Source organism: Balearica regulorum, chromosome 29 (assembly GCF_011004875.1).
Source record: "Balearica regulorum gibbericeps isolate bBalReg1 chromosome 29, bBalReg1.pri, whole genome shotgun sequence".
NCBI lineage: Eukaryota > Metazoa > Chordata > Aves > Gruiformes > Gruidae > Balearica > Balearica regulorum.
In genome coordinates this window covers 1259336-1280763 of record NC_046212.1, presented here as the reverse complement: position 1 = coordinate 1280763, position 21428 = coordinate 1259336, and the positions used below count along the sequence as shown (strand labels likewise).

The 21428-nt window shown below is 68.9% G+C and overlaps 2 protein-coding genes across 3 annotated transcripts; one reads left to right on the top strand and one right to left on the bottom strand.

Annotated features, from left to right (window-relative positions):
* The first annotated feature begins 1594 nt into the window (after positions 1-1594).
* STAT6 (signal transducer and activator of transcription 6) lies at positions 1595-15196 on the top strand. Of its 2 annotated transcripts, none has more exons than XM_075737917.1 (22): positions 1595-1729; positions 6316-6446; positions 7565-7703; positions 9568-9651; positions 9738-9855; positions 9969-10030; positions 10215-10363; positions 10525-10656; positions 10769-10957; positions 11037-11124; positions 11286-11408; positions 11580-11672; positions 11857-12063; positions 12140-12234; positions 12354-12490; positions 12611-12757; positions 12965-13034; positions 13356-13481; positions 13604-13708; positions 13817-13897; positions 14137-14268; positions 14343-15196. In XM_075737917.1, the coding sequence occupies exons 2-22, from the start codon at positions 6331-6333 to the stop codon at positions 14536-14538; spliced, it is 2589 nt and encodes an 862-aa protein (XP_075594032.1). In that variant the 5' UTR covers positions 1595-1729; positions 6316-6330; the 3' UTR covers positions 14539-15196. The 2 variants fall into 2 exon arrangements, with proteins under 2 accessions (XP_075594032.1, XP_075594033.1); XM_075737918.1 differs by lacking the exon at positions 1595-1729 and adding an exon at positions 5188-5439.
* A 704-nt stretch (positions 15197-15900) lies between these two features.
* NAB2 (NGFI-A binding protein 2) lies at positions 15901-19441 on the bottom strand. The gene is made up of 7 exons (XM_075737919.1): positions 19306-19441; positions 17916-18720; positions 17527-17660; positions 16982-17033; positions 16559-16691; positions 16241-16441; positions 15901-16114 (listed from the first exon to the last, which is right to left on the bottom strand). Exons 2-7 carry the CDS (start codon positions 18711-18713, stop codon positions 16020-16022), a joined length of 1413 nt encoding a protein of 470 aa, XP_075594034.1. The 5' UTR covers positions 18714-18720; positions 19306-19441; the 3' UTR covers positions 15901-16019.
* Between the last annotated feature and the right edge of the window lie 1987 nt (positions 19442-21428).

Below are 21428 nucleotides of genomic sequence, written 5' to 3'. Positions count from 1 at the left end.
CCCAGGGGGCACGGGGGGGAGTCTGAAGGGCTGGTCTGTGCCCCCCACCACTGCGCCAGAGGTCCCGGAGGTTGCGCAAGCCCTGCGGAGCGGAGAAGGCCAGGATGGCTGCGGCCGCACGCTCGCCAGAATTCCTCCCACGCGTGGCCCCTGGCCAGCACCTGCCGGGTGGCTCTGCGCAGCCCCCTCCCCACGCACCCCCTGCCCTGCGGGCGCTGCCAGGCTCCGCTGCCCACGAAGGCAGTGCACCCCATGACTGCCCAAAGCTGGCGGGACGAAAGCCATTGCTGCCCCTCGCACTCCTGGAGCTTTGCAGGGGTCTCGCCGCAGACGTGGGCAGCTGGGGAGGGGGATGCCAACACCGCTTCCCCCCGGGCCGCCTCTCCCGGGCCCCCGTCAGTCATTGAGGGTCCCGCTGCAAAGCCGCTCCTGGCCAAACACACTGCGGGACCTCGTCCCGCTGCGGCCCCGAGCGACGGGCGGAGGGACGTCTGTGACGGGGTCACACGGATGCTGCCCTGGACCGGGACCGGGGGGGCCGAGCGGGGCCGGGGAGCCCCTTCCCTGGGCCCAGGGGGGACGCGCTCCTCCGAGAACACTGGTTCACAGGCGCCGCGGCGTGAGGAGCGATGAGGGGAACGCGGGGACCCAGCGCCGGCGCTGCGCGCCCCGGGGCTCCGGCGGCGGCCCGGTCCCAGGCCCGGCCCCCGCGGCCCCCGCCCCGCCGGCACCGGCGGTGCGGCAGCGCCCCCTGGCGGCTCCGGGGTGGCCCTGCCCGGTGCGGCACCTCCCCGCTCCGGCTTGTCGGATGGGCTCCGGGAGCGCCCCGGGGCGAGCAACAGGCCCGCCCGGCGCCCGCGCGGGTACCTGCCGTGCAACAAGCCTCCCGTGCAGCGAGCCCCCCCATGCAACATGTTCCCCCGTGCAGCAAGCACCCCCTAAAGCAATGTGCACCCCACTCCCGGGACCCCGCCCACGCCCCCGGGCCGGGCTGGCACTGGTGAGCACGGGAGGGTGGGGGGCACATCCTGGGACCGGCTGTAGGCTCGAACGCCAGGACCGGGACAGGGGCTCAAAAACGTGGGGTACGGGTGTGGACCAGGAGCGTCAGCCTGGTCCCACGCGGGGTTAGGGGTGCCCGGCACTCGCTCCTCCGCAAATGGCCACGACAGGCCCACGACACGGCCACGGGGCTGGGGCGGCCCTGGCCCAGGAGCGTCCCTACAGCTGTCCTTGGAGATGGGCAGGGGCCGTGGAAGAGCGGCAAGGCGGTGGAACCCAGCCATGGGGCGGGGGGCCCTGATACAGGGCAGGAGCAGGGCCGTGGGTGGGTGTCAGGTACGGAGCAGGTGGGGAACGGGTGGGTGGTCGCATTGGGGCAGGGGTGGGGGCGTGAGTGGGCGCGTATGGGGGCAAGCGCGGGGTCATGAGCGGGTGGGGGGCCGTGGGTGGGTACCGGGCGCGGGGCCGGGGAGGCCCGTGGGTGCCGCAGGCCGGGGTGCTGCGGGGCTGCAGCCGGGTCCCCAGGAGCCGTCGAGGCCGGTCCGGTGCCGGCGCCCCCCCGCGCGCACCCGCCGCCCGCGCGTCTCCTCCCCCTTCCTGGCGCTCGGCGCTTTCCGCCGGAGCGGGGCAGCCGCGGGAGCCGGCCCGGCCGCGCCCGCCGCCGCCATGGAGTGAGGGGCCGAGCGGCCCGGCCCGGCCGCCCCTCGCGAGCGGCGGCTCCCGCCAGGTAACGGCGTGGCGGGCGGGGCGGGGGCGCGGGGCCGGTACCGGGGGGCGGGCGGCGGGGCTGGGGCGGCGGGGCTGGGGCGGCTCCCGGAGCGGGGGCCGGGGCTTCTTCCGCCGCCTGGCACCTCCCGCCCGCGCCCGGGACTAGGGGCAGGAGCGCCGGGCTGGGCCCTGCGGCCGGGGGGAGCCGGGCGGGGCCGGGGCCCGGGGGAGCGAAGCGGCCGCTGGCGCGGGGGGGGGTCCGCGGGGCCCGGCAGCGGCAGCACCCGGGGGCGGGCTCACGGCTTCCCTGGCTTCCGCGGCCGCGGGGAGGGCGCTCGGGTGCCCGTCACGGGCCGGCGCCGAGGTCCCGGTCCCCGAGTGCCTGGCCGGGGAGGGGGGAGCGCGGCGACAGCGGGGCAGGCCCGGGGGGGGCGCTGAGCGGGCCGGGGCCGCGGCCGTGCCGGTGGGCAGGGGGATTCCCCGGCGCTCCCGGGATGGGGCGGGGCGCTGCCCGCCGGGGAGGGGGCTCGGGGCGGGGGCTGCCCGGCGGGCACCTCCCCGCAGCTGCCGGGCTCCAGGCAGCGCGGCAAATCCCCCGGCAGATGAACGGCTGTCCAGCCCCAGCGCCGCCCGGGACGCGCCCTCGCCGAGGCGTTTGGCGTGGGCCGGCGAAGGGGCTCCGGGGCCCGCAGAGCCCCCGGGGTGAGCGCGCTGGGCCTGGGCAGTTGCCCGCGCCGCAGGCAGGCTGTGCCGGCAGGCACCGGGGCTCCCGTTGGCCGGGCGGGCGGGGGCACAGCCTGGCCCGTGCCTGGCCGGGTGCTCGGTGGGGCTGCCAGGCCTAAAGTCCAAAGCACCCGGCCGCCAAGTGGATGTGGCTGCTGGCACCCCGCTGTCTTGGGGCGAAGGGTGTGCGGGGCAAAGCAAAAGCGCCCGGTGGGGGCTGTGGCACAGAGTGCCAGACCCCCCTGGTCCCAGCAGATGGGACCCTGCAGCAGCAGCGAGCTCCAGGGGCGGGAGCTGGATCCAGCGTGGACTCCCCGGGCTGGGCGTCACGCTGGGGCTGGGTCAGCTGGGGAAGGCCCTGCTTCTCCTCTTCTGAATCAGAAGAGCTTTCACTGCCAGAGAGCAGCTGGCTGTGGCCAGCCCCACTGCCATGTGAGCTCTACCGTGTCCTCCCTGCGGTGCTGTGCCAGCGTCTCATCAGCTGGGCCAGCGGTCCCGTGCCCTTGCCTTGGCCTCGGCTGAGCGCAGCGGTGGTGACCTCCCCAGCACCCTGGGGAAACCGAGGCATGTTGAGAAGCAGGGAGGTCTCTCGGGCTGCGTCCCCACAGGGGCAAAGCTAGAGCAGAGCCCAGGTGTGCTGAGTGTCAAGCACTGGAAAACCTCTGAGCATCTGTCCCTGAGAAAGCCCCGGGGAAATCTCTGCTCAGCGCTGGGGAGGACGAGGAGGGTGCGGAGGGCGGAGGGACATGCGTGCTTACAAGCTGCCAGCCCCAGCTCCTTCACCCACCAGCCTCTGGTGCTGGGCTGGGAAATCGCCAAGGGCAGAGGGGAGCTGGCCAGGAGCGGGGTCCTTTCCCGGTTCCTCAGACACAGGGCGAGAGGTGGCCCCAAGGGTGGGGGGCTGCGGTCTGCTGCCAGGAAGTGCCGGTGGTTAATGAGTAACAGCCGTGAGATGTATGGCAGCTCTCACTTCTGGGATGTGGACTTGGTTTCCCATTGCCCGATGAGTAAGCAGAAAGCCCATGCTGGGAGCGCGGGGGTCACCGAGCCCCTCCTGTGCCCGGGCTCCTCCTGCCCAACCTCTGGGCCCCGCCGAGGAGGTGAAGCGGCCCCTCGGGTGGAGGAGGAAGTGAAAGTGGCTGCACCAAGGGGGCTTGGGAAGGGGGAGCGGGTGGGGGGGCGTGGGGCACACCCCGGGTGGCTGCTCCCCCTCGCCGGGTGCCATATCCTGCCCCACCATCGAGGCGGAGGTGCCTTGCCATCACGGGGTTTCCCCCGGCAGCAGCTCCCGGCCCCGAGCATGAGGCAGCCCTTCCCCATGGGGGCCCTGCTGCTGCTTGGGGCTTCAACCCCAGCTTCCCTGGCCGGGTCTCGCCTTCCTGTGCCGGGCAGGCCTGGCCCCTGGCTCAGTGCGGGGAGCGCCGCGCTTCCTTCTGTGGGAGCCCCTGCTCTGGGATGCCTCCTTGACGGTACAAGCCCCACGGTGGCTGGGCCAGCGGGAGACGTGGGTCACAGCTGCAGCGGATGCATGCGCGGTGGGCATGGGTGTGTTGTGCTGGGTGGCGTGGAGCTGGGAGCTGCGCCTGCCCTGGCACTGCCGAGCTGCAGGGCTGGAAGCTGCCATGGGGGCTGCTTTTGCCAGGCTGTTCCGGGGCAAGGGTCCCCGCAGGAGGGGCAGCTCCATCACCCAGCCTGGGTCTCTGCCCCCGCCTGTGCCCATCTTCCTTCTCCCCAGCGCTGCGGGGGTGCTGGCAGATCAAACCCCTCGCGGCCTGATCCTGCAACAGCACAGGAAGCCTCCATGCAGCGCAGCCCCAGGCAGGGTATTGTTATGGGAGCTGGGTCTTGGCAGGGAAAGGCTGTTCTGCAGAAGAAGCAGAGGAAGAAAACATGGAAATTAGTTAAGACTGTAAGGAAACGTAGCCATCTACTGTGACTGGAGCCAGGAGGGGATGGGCCGGGCCTGTCCTCCCCTCTGAGCTCCTCTGAGGCTTTGTCCCCTGGGCTGGTGGGGAGCTAGGAGCTGGGGAGTGCAGCATCTCCTGCAGACTCTTAGCAAATTCAGGCATGCCCAGATTATGTTCCAGGTTGCTCCTTACCAGCCAGCAGCTGCCTCCCAGCGCTAAGCAGAAATACAGGTTTTAATGGGGAGAGGAGGATGGGGATTACGTGTTGAGGATCACAAAATGAGAGGCTGCTTCTTCCTGCTGTCTTGTTTCCCTGCATGCCAGCAGCTACAATCACACCGGGGCTGTGGGGAGACTGGGCAGCACTCCTGGCTGTCGCTGGGTGCGTTTCCCACTGTGCATTGACCCCTCCAGAGTAAACCCGGCCCTCCGGCTTTGCACTGCAGTAAATCATCAGGATCTGTTTGCTCTGGCCAGCCAAGCAGGGTCAAAAGCAAATCCATTCCTGGAAGCGCTGGGCTTGGCGTGCCCTGGGGTCGGGCCTCCGTCTGCTGCGGTTCTTTCCCCGGGGTGGCACATGGGGCTCTGACGGGGCTGGGAGGCCCTGGCTCCGGCGGGAAGTGGAGCAACCCCAGGGACCGTGCCGCTGCTGCTAGCCCTGAGTGAGCCACCTCATCCCGATGGGATAGCGCGGGGGGCGACTGGAGCCAAGCTGGCGGCCGTCCGAGCGCAGGCCGCACCGCGGTTGTTTTGCGCTCTCTGAAATGTTGCCTTAGTGACGCTGGCTTCCTTCCCCTCGCATGGTTTCTCAGTCTCCGGCAGCTCCACCTCCGCCCCGCGCCTCAGCTCTTGCATCGCGGCCAAGACCCGCGGGGAACGCGCTGCCCGCGAGGACGTGATACAACTCCCTGCTCGGCTGTTTGCTTTTGGGGACGGGAAGCCAGTCCTGGGCGGACGGGCTGGCCGGGGTCCCGGAGGCACCCTGGCCCCACGCTGCCCTGCCCTGGCCCCACGTCTGGGCGGTGAGTTGTTGGTGCCGTGCACCCCGCCGCAGGATCCGGCCTCTGCCCCGGCCGGGTCTGGAGGAACTGGCAGTGAGGTGCGTCTGGGCCGGGCAGTGCAGTGACCCCCCCTCACCCGCTGGGCCCCAAGGGCCGCCCAGAGGGGAGCAGCCTCCTGGTGGGGGCTGGAGGCTGTGAGCGTGGCGGGGAGGAAGGGTTTGGGTTAGGCATGGCGTGGGCAGCACGGAGCAAGCAGGCTGCAGGCACTGCTGGGGGGCTGGGCAAGGGTGGGACTGTCAGGGTTGCAATGCTTGGCTTGGGGGGTGGCTGGGAACCCCCCAGCCCAGGCATTCCCGGTGGAGTTTCCCATCTAGCATCTCATTCCAGTTCTCCCCTTGTTTTCGGTGAGCTCTGGAGCCCACCATTTCTGGGGGCAGCTGGGGCATGCCTGAGGAAGGTTCCTTCCTTGGGGGGCAGCTGGGGAGGTTTTGGGAAGCAGCCAGACCACCCCAGCAGAGCAGTCTCACTGAGCTCTGGGATTTCACACTCTTCCTGCTCCCGGCAGCCTTCCCATCTCTCCTGTGCCAAGACCAGCAGCGCTTGCCCATCCCTCTGCGTGTCCTTGTGCATTGCCCACGGCAGGAGGTGCAGGGATTCCCCGGAGATGTGGGAAACTGAGGCACAAGTGGGCTGCCTGCCTGCCCAAGATTGCCCAAGAGGCTGATGCTGGATCAGGCTTCCTGCTCCTCCTCCTCCTCCCCAGCAGCCCCAGCCCCGCTGAGCAGCAGGTTCGGACAGCGGAGGGACAGGCAGCAGCTCTTGCCCACCCTCCCCAAGGAGCTGTCGGTGCTCACCCCTGGCAGAGCCGAGCAGAGGGCTGCAGGCTCTGGGGTGCCTGGGCCACAGCCCTGGGCATTGCAGCTGCCTGGGCTGCCCTGCTCCCCGCTCATGTCCCCTGTCCCATTTCTCTGCAGGTGACTGTTCCCAAGATGTCGCTCTGGAGCATCGTCTCCCACATGCCGCCGGAGGAGTTCAGCAGCCTCTTCACAGAGTTTCCCCGCAGCCTGCGCTGTCTCCTGGCCGACTGGCTGGAGAACCAGCCCTGGTGAGTCCCTCGGTGCCCATGGGCGCTGCCCTGCCCCAGCGTAGCACCCCACACACCCGCGCCCAGACTGGGCAGTGTCCGGGGCCAGCTGCCCTGGGAGGGCTGAGCTGAGCAGGGGGAGCCCGGCTCGGGAAGAGGAGGATGCTGGTGGCAGGCCCTGTCCACGGCTCCGGATGAGGTGGGTGAGAAGGCCAGGGTCTGCACGGGGCATCTGATGAGGAGCAAAAGGAGACAGGGCTGGAGGCAGAACCACAGCATTGGTTCAAGGGGCCCATCCAGGAGACGAGGCTGCAGGCAGGGCCGGGGCAGAGGCGGGCATGCTTGCAGTGTAGCCGAGGAAGGGCCTCGGGGCCCTGAACGGGACGTGAGTGGAGGTCCTGGACCTACGCGCAGAGTGCAGCTCTCCGGGTGAGGCTGGTCAGGGTCTACTAGTGCCCACAGGGTCTGGACTGCTGCAACCCTGTGTTTGCAGTGGCAGCAACCACGGGCATGGCCTGGCCAGAGTCCCCTTGTTGTGCCTACGAAATAGTAACAGCGATGATTGATTATCCCCATTACAGGCTCACCCAGGCTTTCCAAGGAGCTTCTCCTTTGCACGGTGCAATGACTGTCCCCCTGCCTGCAGGCAGGCAGGAAAGCCCCCGCAGCACATCCTCCTGCCTTGCAGGGTCATGGCCACGCAGGTGCTGCCGTGCTCTGGCCAGAGGAGCAGTGCACAAGACCATATTGCGACGCTGGGCAAGGGGGGCTGGTCCCTGGCATGTGGTTGCAGGACCCACGGCACACAGCTTGGGCCAAGGCACAGTGGTGGGGGTCACGCTGCAGGGATGAGGCATGGTGGAGGTGGGCGGGTAGGCGTGCAGCAGCTGGGTGTACACGTAGAAGAGGTTTCGGAAGGTCACGTCCTCTCTGGGGAACTGCCTCATCCCGCTCAGAGTGCAGTTCGCCCTTGTTCACGCAGCAAATTTCCCCTAGAAATCCAGCCAGCACTGGGTTACACACCAGGGCGACAGGAAGGCGGGTGTCCCCATCCTCCCTGTGGCGAGCGTGGGGCTCGGGATTGCACAGGGGAGGGTGGAGGATTTGTGCTCATCCACCCAACCCTTTCCTCTCTCCAGGGAGTTCATCAATGGCTCAGACGCCTTCTGCACCAGCGTGGCCAGCGGGATGCTCTCAGCCATGCTGGAGAAGCTCCGCAGTGCTGCCAGCAGCGACGGGCAGCAGTGCCAGATCCTCCAGCAAGTCAGCAGCATCGAGGTGCGTGGGGGCCGGGCGTGGGGACCCTCGGGGCCGTGTCGCACTGGGATCGTGGCTGGCTGCCAAAGAAGATTTGATTATTTTATGCTTTGGATTCATTGGTTCAACCACCACTTGAAGGGGCCGACGCTACAAGCCGGTACCCCCTTGACAGCTGTTTCAAGGCCGTTGCCGTCTGTGAGCAGCAAGCTTGTATGGACTCAGTGACTGGGGTTTTCGAGGCACTTCAGGGGAACAGGGGGGGTTGATTTGTGTCCCAGGGCTGACCCCCAGCTTGCCACAGTGCTTGGGCTGTCACGGCTGCAATCGCGGTTCCCCTTGGCTCTCCGCCCCCCGCCCACAAGGCTTTCCAGCTTCCCATTGCTGCCGCGGTTCTGCAGCCCGTTCAGTGCCCAGCAGCCCTCGGGGAGCTGCCCCCCATGGGCACATTCTCCCAGGCCCCATGCCAGACCCTGACCCCGTGGGGAGGCTCCCCATGGCCCACGGCTCTGCTTGCCCCCAGCCACCCACACCCGGGTGGCTGCCTCACCAGATGTTCCCCATTTTCTGCTCGAGCGTTTGATTTCTCCTTCCTCCATGCCGTGTGTTGTGCTGCGTTTCCTCCTGCCGTGTGTGCATGTGCGTGCTGGGTTTCTTTTCCTGGGCTGTTTCTCTTTATCAAGGTCTGTTTGAATTGCTCTCTGTCTCTCTTCCATGCTCTGTGATTGCAGATTTAACCCCTGTACTCTCTCTCCTGCCAGTGAAGCTCTTAGCGTAAGGGCTGAGTGGTGCTCGCTCCCAGAGCCCTGTTCTGGTTGAAAGCCCTGCTTTTTTGGTAACAGACATTTTTAATATACAACATTTGGGAAGGGGTCAGCTTTAGTCATAACTTCTGGGGAACAGAGTAACTTTCCAAAACAAGACTGTCACTGACTTTTTGAAGTTGTTGCAGGAAAATGTGCAGATGTTTCAGCTTAGGTTCTTTTATTTAAAATGCTGAAGAAGAGCCACCCCACCATGTTCCCTCCTCCCCCCGTCCCTCATCCTGGAAGAGCAAACTCTCATTTCTCCTGAGCTCCCTGCCACTTGTGAACCCTGGGCAGGACGCAGGGGCTGCTCCCTGCAGAGGGGAGGGAAGCGCTGGCCGTTGGTGCTGCCCCACGGCATGGGCGGCGGGAGCTAAGTGCTCTCCCATGAGATAAATGCGGGGGAAGCAGCTGGGTGGAGTGGGATGGGAAACTGGCTGTTGGGAGACCAAACCTGAGCCTGTTGTCCCCTCAACCCCAGAGATGGCAGGGTTTGCCCCGGTGCCGGCCCGGGGCTGCTGGTGCCGCATCGGGTGCAGGGGGTCCAGGGGGCCGATCGAGGAGCTGCCTCCCGGCCAGCACGGGAAGCCGCTGAGCACACTATCCGGCAGTTCGCCATTGCGCTCTGCTGCTGTTTTGGGAAGTAGCTAATTTGGGAAATGCACGAAGGCCGGAGGAGCTGGCACGGGGCGCAGGGAGCTGGAGCCAGCAGGGAAATTCCTCTCCCTGTTTTCGGTGGAAAGCGTTGATCCACCCAGGCCAGGGCAGCTGGGAGAATCTTTCCCAAGTGTCAGGCTGGTGGGTCTCGAGGAGATGCTTGCAGAAATAGAGAATTTGCTTTCTTTTGATTTTTATTTTTTTAATTTGAAGTTGATTTTTTTTTTTAAATGGGTTTAAGGCTGGAAATTAGCTCCATCAGAACAGCAGCAAGTTGTGGTCTGTCATGAAACCCCTGAGTCTGACTTAGCACCCTTTGTTGTGGGAAGGGGGTCTGAAACGCATGAATGGGGTGGGAGGGAGCCGGGGCTGGGGTGCGCGCATCCTGCCCCACTAACACCCTGGGCTTGGCTCCCCTGCAGAACACCTACCGGCGGGACCCACTGCGGCTGGTCGCCGTCCTGAAGGCGATCCTGGAGGGAGAGAAGGCCGCTGTGCTCAAGAGGGTGCGTGGTCCCTGCCCCCCTCCTGGGGTGCCCCGAGGCGTGGGGCTGGCTCTGGGCCCCGCTCACCCCTCTCTGCTCTGCCCCAGGACCGCCACCTGCCCCTCAGCTTCCACCGGCGGCAAGAGGAGCTGAAGTTCAGCCTGGGGCTGCAGCGGCTGCAGCATCGTGTCCATGAGATCCAGGCGCTGCGGGACAGCTCTGCAGGTGAGGGGCCGGGGCAGGGCGGGTCCCTGGCATGCCCCCCCGGGGTGCTGGGCAGTGCAATACAGACACTGGCTCCCTGCACTAACAGGGCCACCCCTGTCCTTCCTCCACAGCCTCTCCACAGCTGAACACGCGGGACTCGCAGCTGAAGACAGAAGGGAAGCCTCCGGAGAGCGTGAGTGGGGGTCTGGGGCACCAGGGGAAAGCCGGCAGCTCTGCCTGCTGGGGAGGGTGCAAACCAGCTCTGGTGCAGTGAGGCAGCACAGGGCCGGGGGTCTCAGTGCCCTGCGGGGTGACAGTGTAGGGCTGCGGGTCTCTGCTGGGGCAACAGTGCAATGCAGAACCCCTGGCTCCCCCAGGAGCTGCCCACCCTGATCCTGGAGGCCATGAAAGAGCTGGAGGTGGCCAAGCAGCAGGTACTGAAGAGGATCCAAATCTGGAAGAGGCAGCAGCAGCTGGCAGGGAACGGGGCCCTCTTTGAGGAGAACCTAGCTCCACTGCAGAAGAGGTGAGATGGCATGGGGCAGAGACAGGGGACCCAGAGCAACCCTCCTGCCCCCTCTGCTCCCCTGGGAGTGGGGAGACTGCAGGCTGGAGGGACTCTGGGAGAGTGGTGGTCTGGCTCTGCTTTGGCTGAGGGTTCCCCTTTCCCCATGGTTTCCTTGGCAGGTGCGAGAGCCTGGTCGAGGTTTACTTCCAGCTGCACCAGCAGGTGATGGCAGCGAGCGCGGAGCTGGGAGCTGAGCTGCTGCCCCGGCTCCTGGAGCGGTTCAACGAGGTGTTATCCAGCCTGGTCAAGAGGTAATGGGTGGGAGGGCCGTGGTGGCAGAAGGGCGAGGTGGGTCTGCAGATGTTGGTGGCAGAGCTGGTGGGGGTGCTCTGCTGGGCACCATTGTCTCCCCTTGTCCCCCAGCTCCTTCCTGGTGGAGAAGCAGCCCCCGCAGGTGCTGAAGACCCAGACCAAGTTCCAGGCAAGTGTCCGGTTCCTGCTGGGCCCCCAGCTGCTGAAGGCATCAGCCAAGCCCTACATGGTGCGGGCCGACATGGTGACGGAGAAGCAGGCGCGGGAGCTGGCGCTCAGCGCCTACAGCAATGTCCTCAGGTGAGCAGCTGTCTGGACAGTGTGGGGACGAGGGGGCTGTCACGGTGCCGCACCTCCCCTGACCTCCTCCTCTGCCCAGCGAGAGCACGGGGGAGATCATGCATAACGTGGTGGCCCTGGAGACCAACCCCACCAGTGGGACCTGCTGTGCCAACTTCAAGAACGTGGTGAGTGCTACCAGCGAGGGGCTGTACGGGGGCCACAGGACAGGCTGGGGGCTTCACTGGGGTGCTGGGAGGCCCCAAGGCAGAGCCATCCGGGAGGGTGGGCTGGGGGGCCCCGAGGCAGGTGCTTGCCCAGGGGTGACACTCAGCTGTCCCCTCCCCAGCTGCTGAAGAAGATCAAGCGCTGCGAGCGGAAGGGGTCCGAGTCAGTGACAGAGGAGAAGTGTGCCGTCCTGTTCAGCACCACTGTGGCCCTGACCCCCAGCAACCTCTCCGTCCACCTCCAGGTACTGGCCCCTCTCCTGCGGGATGGGGACAGGCAGCACCGAATTGTCCCCCATGGGATGCCCAGGCCCTGGACAACTTGGTGCAGAGCCCCTGGGACCGTCCCAGGGCAGCCAGCCCTGCTTCACTCGGGGTGGCCTCGGGGCTGAGGGGGGACCGCTCTCTGCCCCCAGGTTCTGTCTCTGCCCATTGTGGTTATTGTCCACGGGAACCAGGACAATAACGCCAAAGCAACCGTGCTGTGGGATAACGCCTTCTCTGAGATCGTGAGTGCCACGAGGGGCTGCAGGGCGAGGAAAGGAGCTGCTGGGACGCCGGGGCTGGGTCCAGCTCTGGGATGGGAACGGCCGGCAGGCTGGGGCAGGAACCCTGGCACGTGGATGGGATGCAGCGGGCTGGGATGGGGCAGCGGGTGAGCCGCTGTCCTGATGTTGTCCGGCCCTGCCGCAGGACCGGGTGCCCTTTGTGGTGGCCGAGCGGGTGCCCTGGGAGAAGATGTGTGATACGCTGAACCTGAAGTTCATGGCAGAGGTGCAGACCACCAAGGGGCTTCTCAAGGAGCACTACTTCTTTCTGGCCCAGAAGGTCTTCAATGACCACAGTGCCAGCCTCGAGGACTTTCAGAGCCGCAGCGTCTCCTGGGCCCAGTTCAACAAGGTTACCGGGAGGGCTGGCCAGGGTGGGCAGGGGCCAGCATGGTCCTGGGGAGCCTCACACTCCCTCTCTGCCGCAGGAGATCCTGCCCGGTCGGGGATTCACCTTCTGGCAGTGGTTTGATGGAGTCCTCGACCTCACCAAGAGATGCCTCAAAAGTTACTGGTCAGACAGGTGTGTGCCCAGGGGGCCAAGTGGGATTTCATGTCTGCTCCAGGACCAGCCCTGGGGAATCCTGGTTCCACCCCTCCACCCTGGTGCTGACCCCCCCTCCCATCTGTCCATCCTTCCAGGCTCATCATCGGCTTTATCAGCAAGCAGTACGTCTGCAAACTCCTGAGCACAGAGCCTGATGGGACCTTCCTGCTCCGCTTCAGTGACTCGGAGATCGGGGGTGTCACGATCGCTCACGTCATCCGGGGCAAGGATGGTGAGACTGGGGAGACAGCGGCTGCTCTCAGTGCTGTGAAGGGGAGGTGTCATCATGGCCTGGGGATATCTGGTGTTATGGGGACCAGGCAACAGAGCCCCATGCCACGTCTCCCTGCAGGATCCAGCCAGGTGGAGAACATCCAGCCCTTCTCTGCCAAGGACCTGTCCATCCGGTCCCTCGGTGACCGCATCCGTGACCTGGGGCAGCTCCGCAACCTCTACCCCAACACCCCCAAGGACCAGGCGTTTGGGAGTCACTACAACAGTGAGTGGGTGGGAGCAGAGATGGGCCCTGGGCTTCACACCTGCCTCTCCAGCAAGGCTGCGGGGAGAAGCAGGGAGGAGGGGTTTAGGGTCCCACCCAGGTCCTGCTGGCCCCAGAACTCGCGGGTTGGCCAGTGCTGCCCAAGAGGGTTGGCACGGCACGGCCTCGTGCTGGGGTGGTAGTTCACCAGTGCTTCTCTCTGAGCAGAAGAGCAGACAGGAAAGGACGGCCGGGGCTACGTCTCCACCGCCATCAAGATGACAGTGGAAAGCGAAAGGTGGGTGCGCATGAGAGGCCGTGGCTGCGCCGGAGGTGTGTGCACAGGCGCCGCCCAGCTGCTCTGGGCCAGGGCTTGCACAGACGTCACCAGGCCGGCCTGCGCATCGCTGCTGGGCAGGGGGATTTCTGACCGGGCAAAACGGGATGTGCTTGTGAGCGAGGAATCCCCCATGGGTATCCCGAGCTGCAGCGGAGCACGTCTGTGAGCGCACCGCCCTCTCCACGAGCGAGCGCTGACTTGCACGTGAGCCTTTTCGAAGGCTGGACCTTGCAGTACACAAGTCCTGTCCGTGCTCATGGGGATGATGCACTTTTGCAGGGACCAGCAGCCCCAGAACGCTGCGGGGGGCTCCCCCGAAGCCTCCCAGGCTCAGATGTTCAGCCTGCCCATGCTACAGCCCGAGCTGCACCCCGAGAGCCTGCAGTCAGTGCTCAGCCCCATCTGGTGAGTGCCCAGCCATGCCCTGGGCAGAGGCAGACCTGCTCTGCCAGGCGTGGGCTGGGATGGAAGAGGGCTGTGGTGGAGAACACCCTCAGATGCCAACCCCTCCGTGTCTGCACTTGCAGCCCTCCTGCTCCCTTCTGCCCCCAGCCCGTCCCCACAGGCTACCCCACGGGTGAAAGCAACATCAACATGATGGTTTCCGACAATCTCCCGTCCTCCTTTCCCAGGTAGGAGGGGTGCTGGTTGAGGGCGGGGGGGCAGGATGGGCCTCCCACCACCCCCAGACACAGCCAGGTGGTGTTTCCCCCACCTCTAATTGCTCCTGCTCCCCACAGCACGTCACCAATGCTCTCGCCGTCCCTGGTCATGGACCCTGCACTGTCCCACGACCCAAACCTTGCCTTCAGGAACCCTTTGTAAGACCCTGATGCAGCCGGAGAGGGGCACCCTGCCCTGCCCCCCCTTCTCCCAACCACCCTGGGGCAGGCAGCCCCCGAGGGACCTTCCCCAGCCAAGCAGTGCTCTGCACTGCTGGTGCACCCTACAAGGACACCCACCCCAGCCCCCCCCATGCCCTGGGGCTGTGAAGCACCTGGGGGCAGGGAGGGGTACCCCATGGCCTACGTCAGCCCCCTCTTTGTTCTTTGTCCCCCAGGCCCTTCATGCCCAACCAGTACATGTCTGGGGAGGCCTCGCAGCTGCTGTCCGGGGGCCCCTCGCCGGAGCCACGGGACGAGGAGATGCCCGAGCTGGCCCCATTCACACTGATGCAGAACTCCCCAAGGTGGTAAGCATGGGGGGGGGTCAGCAGGGGGGCTCTGGGGGGGCTGCCCCAAATCACCCTGCTGCCTCTCTCCCCAGGATGCCGCCCAGTATGGACCTGCCCCCCAGCTCGGACTTTGACCAGTTCCTGCAGGAGATGTCCGTGGAGGGCCCCGCGTTGTGCCCCCCCTTCATGCCCCCCCTGCAGCGCAGCGGGTACCCCGGCCCCAATGCCTCTTGCTGGGGACTGGGGGAGTCACGGTGGGACGACAGTGTCCGGCCAGGGCACGCGTGAGGAGGCTGCGGGGCTGCTGGGGCAGGCGTCGGACTGTGACACCCCCCACCCCCCCCAGCCTTGACTGGGCTCCTGGACTTGTGATACAAGTTGTGCTGGGATGGAAACTCTGGCAGGGGAGGGGGGGGGATTTTCCAGGGCGGGGGTAGCACTTTGGGGTGACACCCTTGCCCCCTCTTGTGTATATGCTGCACTTTGGAGTACAGACCCGCTGCCGGCATCCACAGGCCTGGGGGGGCGGGTGGGGGGGGGGTGCAGGTGCCTCGACTTGCGTGGGGGGTGCCCGCAGCCGAACGGGTGCCCCCAGCCCACGCCGCTGGGCTCAGCCCCCGCAGGGGCCAGGATGAGTCAGCTGCGGGGGCAGGAGGCGGCAGCGGGAAACACGCTGTGGGGGATGTGCCAGCCCGGTGCACGACAAGGGCCCCCCCGGCTGGGCGGGGGGATGCTGGGACCCCCTGCACTGGTCCGGGGCAGGGCCAGACCCCTTGCACCCTCGCAGTCGGCGCTTGCTTTGGGGTTTGTGAGCTGCACACCCCACGCCCCCCCCCCCCCCCCCCGCTGTGGCAGGGAGAGGGAGCCTGGCGGCAGGAAGATAAGCCATAAAATAAAGTTTTATTCCAAAATAACAAAATAAATAATCTACTGTACACGTTACAAAGGAAGAATTGCTAACGCTCTAAAAAGACACCACACAGTCCTAGGGGGCTGGGGGACCCCGGGGCTGGACACGGCTCGCGGAAAGGGGGGGCAGAAGGGACCCCCAGGGCCCGGGGTTTGGGGGGGGGGGGGGCAGCACCGCCCCAGCGCCCGTCAAACGCCGCCTGCTTCGTGCTGGGTGGGGGGGTGCACGCGTGTGACACCCCACGGCACAGGGACCACGCGCGGCAGTGCACGCAGGTAATGGGGGGGCGGGTGCGGGGGTGCGTGCGGGGGGGGGTGTGTATTTACAGCCGAAACGCTGCAACGCGGTGCTGCGGGGGGGGGGGGGGGGGGGGTCGCAATGCGCGTGCACGGTGCGCTCGCACGTGCGTGCTGCGGGGAGGGGGGGGGGTGTGGCGGCTGGAGCGTGGGCGCTGCGGGGGCGCGCGCGGGGCTGCGCCGTGTGCCCGGCGTGGGTGGCGGCGCTGACGCGGGAGCACCCGGTGCTGCACGCGGCTCGTGTGCCGGTGGCGAAGCGCCTGTCGGTGACGGGCCCGGGGGTGGGGGGGGGGGTGAGCCGGGCAGGACGGGCTGTACAGCGGGCTGGACTCCATCGAGGGCTTCCCAGCCTCGGGGGGGGGGGCAGAGCCCGGCGGGCCGAGGGTATTGCTGCTGCGGGGAGGCGCATCCCGCCGCGGCTGAGGTAACCAGAGCGTCGGGCGGGGGGGGGGGGGTGTCTGTGGCCCAGCCCTCACCGGCTCCCCGCGTCCGGAGCGCCGCCGGCACCCGTCCCCCAGCACGTTATTGCTTTGTTAATGGGGGGAGGGGGGGCTGCGGGGGCCTCACTGCCGGCTGGTCTCCTGCTCCACCTTGATGGTGCCGCGAGGGGGCTCCGGGGGGGCCGGAGCACCCCGTTCTGCCAGCCCGTCCTCAAACTCTGCGGGGAGAGCGGGGAGAGGGCGTCAGGGCGCTGCTTCTGCAGGGAGAAGGCAGCCGAACCACCCGGACCCCCCCCCCCCGGCCCGCGGCAACCCTCCCCCCCTCCGGCTTTGCGGGGGCTCACCTGGTCCCGGGGGTTTCCCGGGCAGGAGGGGGCTGAGCCGCCCCACACGCTCGTGGGAGACCAGCCGGGCCAGGCGCAGCCCCTCGTCCATCAGCGTCTGCTGGAGGATGTGGCGGCTCCAGAGCCCGTGGGGGGGGAGACCGAGGGGCACGTCGGGGGCCGCGCCGGGCGGTGGCGTCAGCCGGGGACAGGCCCCCGCCGCTGCGGAGAGAAGGGCGAGAGTCAGCGCCGAGGGGCTGGGGGGGGGGGGGGGGGGGGCGACGGCCACCACCTGCCCACAGGACCCCCGGGAAGAGAAGGGAAGGGGCCCCCACTCACCCTGCAAGTGGCCATCTAGGCTCTCCCCGGAGAGGCTGGCTGCGTCCTCCTCCAGGCTGGCTCGGTACGCGGTCCCGGGGGGCTCCGGCCCCACAGACAGCGGCAGCAGCTCGGGGCGGCTCTGCTCTCCTGCCTGCCAGGAGCGTGTGCGTGAGCACAGGGCCCCGCGGACGGGCCCCATCCTGCCAGTGGGTCCACACTGCCCATCCCAGGATGCCCACGGCTGCGCTCGCAGCACCAGCCGTGCGGCCACCGCCCCAGAGCCCCTTGCTGCCTGCCTGAGCCAGCGTGGGCAGCCCCGGGCACGCCGCACCGTCCCGCCCGCATGTGGGTGAGTGCCTGCCCACGCTCACAGGTGTGCACACCTGCGTGCGGGTGTGTGCTTCCCCCCCCACCCCCCCCCACCCCTGGGTGTGCGCCCACCTCCTGCTTGAGCCTCTTGGCCACAGTAGCTCCGCTCTCCTCTGGATGTGCCCTGCGCAGGGGGAGAAGAAGGGGCTGTGTCAGGCGTGGGGGTGGCCACGCAGAGGCCCCACGACAGGCATTCCTGTCCGGCCTCCTGGCATGCTGCGGGCAGCGCCAGCCACGGCGGCAGGCGTGGGCGGCTGCCCAGGCAGGGCGGTGCCGTGGGACGGCGCGGATCGGGGCTTTGGCACAGATGGAGCCGGGGGTGGCAAAAGGGGGGAGCAGCTGGAGAGCGAAGGGAAAAGGCAGCCTGGCCGTGGCAGCCAGCACCTGGGGGACAAGGGATGGGGCACCCCCAGCAGCATTCCCGCCAGTGCCTGGCATCCCAGCCAGCCTCTCTACCTCCTGCACCTCCGAGGTCAGGCAGAAAACAGCCCACGCGAGGGAAAGGGGGACTTGGGGCCGCAGGGTCCCGTCCCGAAGCGCTGGGTTGTGGTGCAGCTCGAGAGGGTGATGGTCAGGCCCCCCCAGCCTACGAGGGGGTTTGCCAGGTCCAGGCTCACCTGGCAACCTTGAGCGAGGACAGGTAGGTGCTCTCCCGCGCAACCTGCCGCGAGAGTGAGAAGAGCTCCACACGCCGCAGCAGCAGCGAGTTGTCCCGCAGACAGAACTGGGCGGCCGCCTCGTTGATGATGAGCTAGGGGCAGAGACGATGCGTGAGCGGGGACGGCAGCACCCATGGGATCCCACAGCAAAGGCAGTGTCTGCTCCAGGCAGGCAGATGCCACTTGGGCAGGAGCGGACCCTGGCTCCCACCCTCTCCGTGCTGGAGCCCAGCCTCCTCCCCAGGCCAGAGCCCGTCCCCCCCTCCACCTCCAGAGCTGCCCTGGCCCCTGCCCTAAGCCAGCGCATCCCCAGGACCTTCGAGCACGGACCCCGCCACACCGCCCACCTCGTGCAGGGTGAGCTGCTTGCCCTCGCGGCGCCGGGCCTCGCCGCGGCCATAGATCGCGCTGTGCCGGCGGATCTCCTCCTCCTTGTGCCGGTCGCCATCCTCCAGCTGGAAGATGTGCCCCACGGCCTTGGCCAGCTTCTTGTTGAGCTTCATCAGTGCCCGCAGCTCGGACTCGCTGCCCCGGGGGCAGCTCTGCAGCAACCGCTCCACGCTCTCTGCCACCGTCCGCACCAGCTCCGGCTCCAGCACCTCCGTGCCTGCCGGCTGCTCACTGCTGCTCCCACCCGGGGAGAAGGGGGGACCCCCGGGCTCCTCGTCCCCGCCGCCCTCCGACTCGGGGGTGCTCCGCCCCGGCCACGGCGGGGCCGCTGACGGTGACAGCTTCTCCCCCAGCTCCGTGGGGCTGCGGGCGGGGGGTGTCCCAGCGCTGCTGCTCCCCTTGCCCGCAGCCTCGCCAGGGCTGGCGTGCCCGTTGCTGAGCGCTTTGCGCCCGCTGGCCTCGGAGAGCTTGAAGAGGGGGATGCTGCTGACGGGCACGGCCGAGACGGGTTGGCTGAAGAGCCCCGGGTTGGAGGCCCACTCACGCAGGGCCTTCTGGAGGCGGCGGACGTGCAGGGGCTTGGTGGCCATGCCCACCAGTGCCATGATCTCCAGGAACTCCTCCTCGCCCGCCTCACAGAGCTGCTGCACGTCGTCCCCCCCTTGCTGGATGAAGGTCTCGTAGTAGCCCAGCAGGTTGGCACGCTGCAGCACCCGGTACAGCTGCAGCTCCCCCAGCGTGCGGGGCAGGGCCATGGCGAGCCTGCAGGACAGACGGCATCACGACGGGGGACAGACGGACACGTGCTCAGGAGAAAACCCCCCCCACACCCTCTGGCCCATGCACCTGGGGGTTTGGGGTGGGGGGTGGCCTCAGGGGGACAGGGCAACACGGGGTGTTTCAGGGTCCCTGAACCCTGTCGGGTGCCCAGGCCCACCCATGCTCCCCGGAGCAGGGACAGACCCCTCAGCCACAGCTCCCACGGACACGGCACAGACGCGAGTGGACTCCCCTCCTTTCCTCCCTCCCCTCCTGGGGCCGTGCCCACCCCCCCCTCCTGCCGCAGCAGCCCCCCGCCCCTCAGGGCCCCCGCGTGGGGCCGGACACGCACCCGGGGCTGCCCCAGCCCTCCCCATCCCCGACGGCGCGGGGCCGGTGATGTGCCGGTGTCCCGGTCCCGCCGGAGCCATCCGCCCCCGGGTCCCCCGCCCTGCTCGGTTGTGTGTCGTCCCCCCCCCCCCCCGTGCCCCGGACCCACCCAGCTTCCCGCCCCACCGTAATCCTCCCGTCCCCCCGTGGTCGCCCCCCAGTGCCCCCGTCCCCTCCCGCGGTCCCCCGGTCGCTCACCGCCGGCTGGAGCCGCCTCCAGCCGCTACGCCCGCCCCGTGCGCGGCCGCCGTGCGCCCCGGGGAGGGGGCGGGGGGGGCTCTGGGGACGGCGGGCCGGGCGCTGGCGGTAGCTGGGGCCGGGGGTCCTGGGGCCGGGGGTCCCGCGGCCGGGCCGGGCGCGCTCGCTCCGCCGCGCCGCGCCGCTTCTGCGCGCCGCCCACACGGGCGGTACCGTGAAATAGCAGCGGCCCCGGCTGCGCCGCGGCGTGGGAGGCCCCGGGGGCGGATCCCGCGGCTGCCGCCCCCGCCGAGCACAGCGCGGGCGGCCGCGGCGGGGGGGGGGGGGGGCGGGCAGCGGGCGGGGGCGGCAGCACCGACCCCCCCCCCCCGGGCGAGAGGTGCAGCGGCACCGGGAACAGGGTGGGGAGCGGGAGCCGGTGCCTTGCACGGCGGCACCGGGGGTCCTGCAGCCCGGGGAAGCAGCGGGAGACCGGGGCCGGTGTCTCGGGTGGGGGGCGCAAGGGACCGCGGGTCGGCGGGGGGAGGCAGGCGGAGAGGACGCGGGTCGGAGGGGCCCCGGCACAGGTGTCCGGTGCTCGCGGGGGGACACAGCACCCCGGGCCGGCAGCACCCGCGGCCGTACCCACGGGACCCTCGCGGTCCCCGGAGGGTGCAGGGACCTTCACCACCACCCTCCCCCCCCGCCCCGGCCGGGCCCCGCGGGCAGCAGCGGGTGGAGGCTGCTCCTCGCAGCATCTCCGGTTCCTGTAGCAACCCTGCAAGGCGCGGCGATGCTGCCGGGCGCCGCTGTCCCCGTTAACCTGGCGTTCTCCCGAACTCCAACACCCCACCCGGGTGCCAGAGCGCCCTGCGAGGGGGCGGCACTTTGCGTCTCAGCCCCCAGGCACCCGCACACATAGGCTGCCATCGATAGGCTTCAGGGTGAACACCCCACGGCGCAGGCCTGGCCGTGCCCCAGAGCAGCGAGACAGGGAGTAGAGGAGGGAGGTTTCGGGGGGCGGGGGGGGGGGGGAAATGGGACGCTGAAGCCCCCCGCCCGCAGCGCCCCGCGGGAGGGTCGCGGCCCCCACCCCGTCTCCGGCCCTGCGTGGCTCGGCGCTATTTATACCGCGGCTGGCGCGACCGGGCGCCTGGCGTGGGTCCAGCCGCCCCCGCACGCTCCTGCCCGGGGGGGCCGTGGCGGGGCCCGGGACGCGTCCCCGGGGCTGACGGGGGACAGCCGGGGCTCCCCCACGGGCACGGTCCCCGACGCGGGGGGGTCCTGCCCCAGCCCTCCCCGCTCCCCCATCCTCCGGCCGCTCGCCCCCCTCCCACGCCCCCCCGCGACCAGGCGTCCGGAGCGGCGGGGCCGTTCCCAGGCCCGGCGCTGCCCCCGGCTGACGCACATCCTCCGCCCACGGCCCCGCCGCTTCCCGGCTCCACCGCCCACGGCCCGGGGGGGGGGGGGAAGGAAGGCGGGGGGGCCGCCCAAGCCAGCTCCCCACCCACGGGTGGCCGGCGGACCCGGCCTCCTGGCGCCCGCCGCCCCACGGGGAGAGACCCACGCGGTGGGGGACACCCCCTCCTTCCCGGGGCTGGGGGAGCCCCGCTCCGCTCCGCCCCGCCGCCCCCCGCGCCGGGGGAAGGGGCGCACCCTGCACCGGGGAGAACCGGGGCGTCGTGCGCGAGGCCGGGGCGGGCACGGAGCCCCCCGCCGAGCCGCCCCTTCGCCCATGGGGTGCAGGATGTCCCCGCTGCTGGGGGTCGCCCCGGCCCCACCGGACTCCCCCGGGCTGCCCCACTCCCCCCAGCCGCGGCCCGGGGCGGGCGGAGCTCCGCGGCCAGAGCAAGGCTTCTTATGCCGGGCCCACGCCGCCCCCCCCCCCCCGGGGCCGTGGGGAGCGGGACCGGCGCGGCCGTGGGGGCTGAGGGGCGGGACATGCGTCTGCCTCACACATGACCCTCTCGCAAAAACAATGCGGGACCGCTTCCTGATAGGAGGAGGCGCTTGTCAATCAGACGGGATTCGAGAGGGCGTGACGGGCCGGGCCTGTGCTCTGATAGGCGGGGCTCACGGTTGCCACGGGCTGGGCGTGCCTCTGGATTGAATGCGTGCTTGCTGGTCACCGTGGTAACAGAGGA

Coding starts and splice junctions, on each gene's coding strand:
- NAB2 (XM_075737919.1), bottom strand. CDS start 18,713: ATGGCCCTGCCCCGCACGCTGGGGGAGCTGCAGCTGTACCGGGTGCTG. Junction 16,442..16,558: donor CCTAGATGGCCACTTGCAGG/GTGAGTGGGGGC, acceptor TTCTCTCCGCAG/CGGCGGGGGCCTGTCCCCGG. Junction 16,115..16,240: donor CGGGAAACCCCCGGGACCAG/GTGAGCCCCCGC, acceptor CTCTCCCCGCAG/AGTTTGAGGACGGGCTGGCA.
- STAT6 (XM_075737917.1), top strand. CDS start 6,331: ATGTCGCTCTGGAGCATCGTCTCCCACATGCCGCCGGAGGAGTTCAGC. Junction 9,856..9,968: donor GCTGCGGGACAGCTCTGCAG/GTGAGGGGCCGG, acceptor CTTCCTCCACAG/CCTCTCCACAGCTGAACACG. Junction 12,758..12,964: donor GTTTGGGAGTCACTACAACA/GTGAGTGGGTGG, acceptor CTCTCTGAGCAG/AAGAGCAGACAGGAAAGGAC.